General features: G+C 36.3%; 1 protein-coding gene across 1 annotated transcript; it reads left to right on the forward strand.

The window, feature by feature from the left end:
- The first annotated feature begins 2,064 nt into the window (after positions 1-2,064).
- LOC106868180 (protein FAM200B) lies at positions 2,065-3,947 on the forward strand. Its single transcript, XM_014913329.1, has 2 exons — positions 2,065-2,272; positions 2,869-3,947. The coding sequence occupies exons 1-2, from the start codon at positions 2,065-2,067 to the stop codon at positions 3,945-3,947; spliced, it is 1,287 nt and encodes a 428-aa protein (XP_014768815.1).
- Positions 3,948-4,176: the final 229 nt, after the last annotated feature.

Consider the following 4,176-nt stretch of genomic DNA (forward strand, 5'->3'; position numbering starts at 1 on the left):
GTTCATCATGTACATACGTGCGTATTCATCATTTTATTTATTTGATTCAATTTTAGAAAAACTGAAATGTGTCTTTGACAGTTCTGGAGCGTATTAAACTTACTTAGTGTGTGAGTTCCGTGGATTGTTGTAGAACAAAGTATAAAGACAATTACAATGTAACGTGGACAATTCATATTTTTTCAAATAGCTTGTCCGTTATGCTGTTCAATAAGCAAATACATAAAGAAATAAAGGAAAATTTGTGTGTATATTTACACACACACACATATGACTATTGGAAAATACAGATACTGTACACTTACACACACACACGCACGCACACATACACGCACACACACGTAAGATATACATACACACGTACATACACTCACACACACACACACACATACACACACGCACACACATACACATACATGTGTATATATATTTTCGTACTCAAACATGCATAATTTAGGAAATGCATACACATACATATATACGTATATACACATCAATAAATGTATCTATAGAGTGAAACAAGGGTGTGTATACACATTGGTGCATACAAGCGTCTAAATAAATACACACACGTGCGCATATATATAAATTAGAAATATAAGCATATACGCGTATACATATATCTATACATCACACAGATAAATATACGCACATGTATGCGCATGGGTATATAGATACATAAATAATATAAATAACAACAGACACACAAATAGATATAAATGCGCATATCCATATTCACGCACGACAGCAAGATTGAAGTAAGTTATTTTCTTCTTAACTTTCTTTGGGTGAGAGAATGGGTCATCCTCTGTGTACACTAATATATATTGCTAAAATCACTCCTCATAAATACCGCTTTGTTTTAGGGCGCATCTTTGTTCAAGATATTTCCGAAGATATACGAGAAATTCTTCTACTATTTTCAACTACTAAGCTTATAATTATGGTTGGTAGTTGTAGTTCTTATGAGTATACAATCTTTTTATTAGGCTTTGTTTAGAGGGAATATTTTCTTGTCTTAAGGTCTAAAGTAATATCCAAGAAGTTGCTTGTATTTAGATTGGTGTTAGTTATGTTTATGCCAAGCTCTCTGAAATGCCCTTCAAAGTTATTTCTAAATTTATGTATGGTTTGGCGTTTAAAGGTACTTGAAGTTGCTAGGCCACCATCTCTGTACAAATCTGTTGGAGGTAAGGGTGTATAATTTACCCATTGAGATTCACAAGATCTCTGTTGGAACTCCCCATAGAGACGCGGATAGAATAAAATGACGTTCTTCAAAGTATGCGTAGAGAGCAGCCTTTTTCATGGAATCGAAACCTGAACTGTGAATGAGCTTCAAGATCACCTTGATGGTACGTACACTAGATTTTAAAATATATCATAGCCTGAACACAAGAGCAAAGAAAAAATTCATGAACACATTCTACCGATCTCTGCTAGCCACTGCTATTGTGCTGAACAATAGACCATCAGAAGTTATATTGTGTTGAGTCTATTTTTTGCAATATTTTGTCAATTTATTTGCTTTATTCAAGTTTTTAAAAGATCAGTCTGGCATTCGAAGTAGAGGCCATCAAGTTGCACCGTCTGAAGCTACCTTTCGGCCAGTTTGATCCCATGCTGATACCAATTCTTGTCCTTTGAGTCGAAGATATCCTTCACTGAAGCTTTTACCTCCTTTTGGTTGATCAAGTGTCACAAGCGCAGGAAGTGAGCCATGGATCGGAACAAGTAATAATCCGAAGAAGATATTTTTTCCGCAAATCTAGTGGTTAAGCAAGAATCTGTCGCCAAACATGGGCGTTTAGAACACAATGTGATGCTCTGCGACAGGTGGAATTATGAGGGGCTAATTCACTACGAGTTCATTCCGGACGGCCGTACAATCAATGTCAAACTGTACTCCGAGCAGCTGGAGTGAATGTATGCCATTGTGCAGCAAAAATACCCAGCATTGGCTAACAGAAAGCGAGCTTTTCTGAAGCAAGACAACACACGATCTTATACCATTGGAATGACCTAGAATAACTTCCAGGAACTTGAGGGAATCGAACTGATGTCATGCCCAAAATAGAGTCTGAACCTAACTCCCTCATTCCAATCTATGGCTCACTTCCTGTGTCGTTCCGCTTCATCAACCAAGAGGAGATGGAAGCTTCCGTGAAGGAGTTCTTCGCATCAAAAGGTCAAGAACTGGAATCAGCCTGGATCAAAGAACTGGAAGAAAGATGGTTTCAGACGGTACAACACGATGGCTTCTATTTTGAACGCTAGGCTGCTTTTGAAGTAACTTCACGCAAGGGTTTTCAAACTGTGGTCCGCGGACCACAGGGGGTCCGCAAGGACAAGACAGGGGGTCCGTGGACAGCAAATACTTTTTATGGGCAATTTGATTTTATATATGTTTTTCAATCGAAATCTTTTTTCTTATATTTTGTAAATGTAAGCACATGAAATAACAGGTAAATAATTTTGTAATATATCCTAAAAGTCCCATCGATTAAAATAATTAAGTTATCACTTGAGCATTGATCGCGTGTCAGGAATTTCATTCACATTAATTATGGTTCGTGACATAAGAAAAGTGGGAATTTATGTTTTTTTGCGTTAAAGTATTTGCTGAATTAATCCCTTTAGTCAGATCCAAAGAAGCACACAGGTACTGTCACGTAATTGTTAAATACACTTTGTTAATTTACACATCCAGTGAAGTTTAAATTATAAATTTTCATTGTCTGAATATCTGATTTTTATTTATTAATGTCCCTAATTGGCATAAAACCTACATTATCGCCCATTATACGTCAACGTTATTTATACAAAAATTATTTTACACATGCAAGAGTTTCACGTTCAAATTTTCAGGGTGCAAGCGTTACCCATGGATAAATTTTTGTTTGAAACGGAATGCTCATGATGAAATCAACTCAGAATCTGATACAGAGACAGAAGAGATTGTTCAGAAAAATAAATTAAGAAAATACGACGTGGAGTATATTCGATTTGGATTCATTGAAAGTGTGTCTAATGCTAACAGACCACAGTGTTTACTTTGTCATAAGCTGTTGTCGAATGAAGCCTTGAAACCAGCTAAATTACAGCGACATTTAACAACACTACATCCTCAATTTGCCACAAACCCAAAAGATTTTTTTGAAAGAAAAAAGGATGCATATTTAAAAGAGACAATAACTTTTAAAATGTCAATAACATCAAATTATAAACTACTACGGGCATCTTATTTAGTGGCACTGAGAGTGGCTCGTGCTAAGAAGGCCCATAATATTGCTGAAGAACTTGTATTGCCCGGTGCAATAGACATATGTGAGGCAGTTTTGGATGGAAAATGTGCTGCGAAATTGAAAGCTGTGCCACTGTCAGACAACACAATTGCGCGAAAACTAGAAGATATGTCAAAATATATAAAATCTCAGTTAATTGACAGAGTGAAAACAAGCTTTTTTGCATTACAACTTGATGAAAGCACAGATATTACCAGTGTGTCTCAACTTATGGTGTATGTGCGATATTGTTGGGAAAGTGAAATGCTTGAAGATTTTCTATCTTGCTATCCTATGCCCACTAGAACAACTGGGGAGGAAGTTTTCAAAGTATTGGACTCTTTTCTTTTTCAATCAGGCTTGTTATGGAGCCGTTGTATTGGCATATGTACAGATGGGGTGGCATCAATGATCGGTATTCACTCGGGCGTTGTGGGATATATTAAGAAAGTAGCACCTAACATCACTGCAACGCATTGCATGATTCATCGAGAAGCTCTGGTTGCCAAAAAAATGGATGCTTCTTTGCCCGAAGTCTTGTCATGTATTAAAGTGATAAATTTCATTAAAAAAAGACCACTGTATAGTCGTTTCTTTGTAATACTCTGTGGTGAGATGGGGGATGAACATTCAAGTCTGTTGCTTCATACAGAGGTAAGATGACTTTCACGAGGTAAAACAATCAGCGTTTATTTGAACTAAGAGAAGAACTGTTCGTGTTTTTGTGTGATTATAATGCTGAACTGGCTTCGATAATGGCTGATAAAATTTGGCTTTGCAAAGTTGCTTATCTGGCAGATATATTCAACAAACTTAATGAACTGAATTTATCTCTACAAGGAAGAAATTCAAATATTTTATTTAGTCGTGACAAAATAGAAGCCTTCAAGAA

Source organism: Octopus bimaculoides, chromosome 2 (genome assembly GCF_001194135.2).
Source record: "Octopus bimaculoides isolate UCB-OBI-ISO-001 chromosome 2, ASM119413v2, whole genome shotgun sequence".
Taxonomy (NCBI): Eukaryota; Metazoa; Mollusca; class Cephalopoda; order Octopoda; family Octopodidae; genus Octopus; species Octopus bimaculoides.

Coding starts and splice junctions, on each gene's coding strand:
- LOC106868180 (XM_014913329.1), top strand. CDS start 2,065: ATGCCCAAAATAGAGTCTGAACCTAACTCCCTCATTCCAATCTATGGC. Junction 2,273..2,868: donor CGATGGCTTCTATTTTGAAC/GCTAGGCTGCTT, acceptor TCAAATTTTCAG/GGTGCAAGCGTTACCCATGG.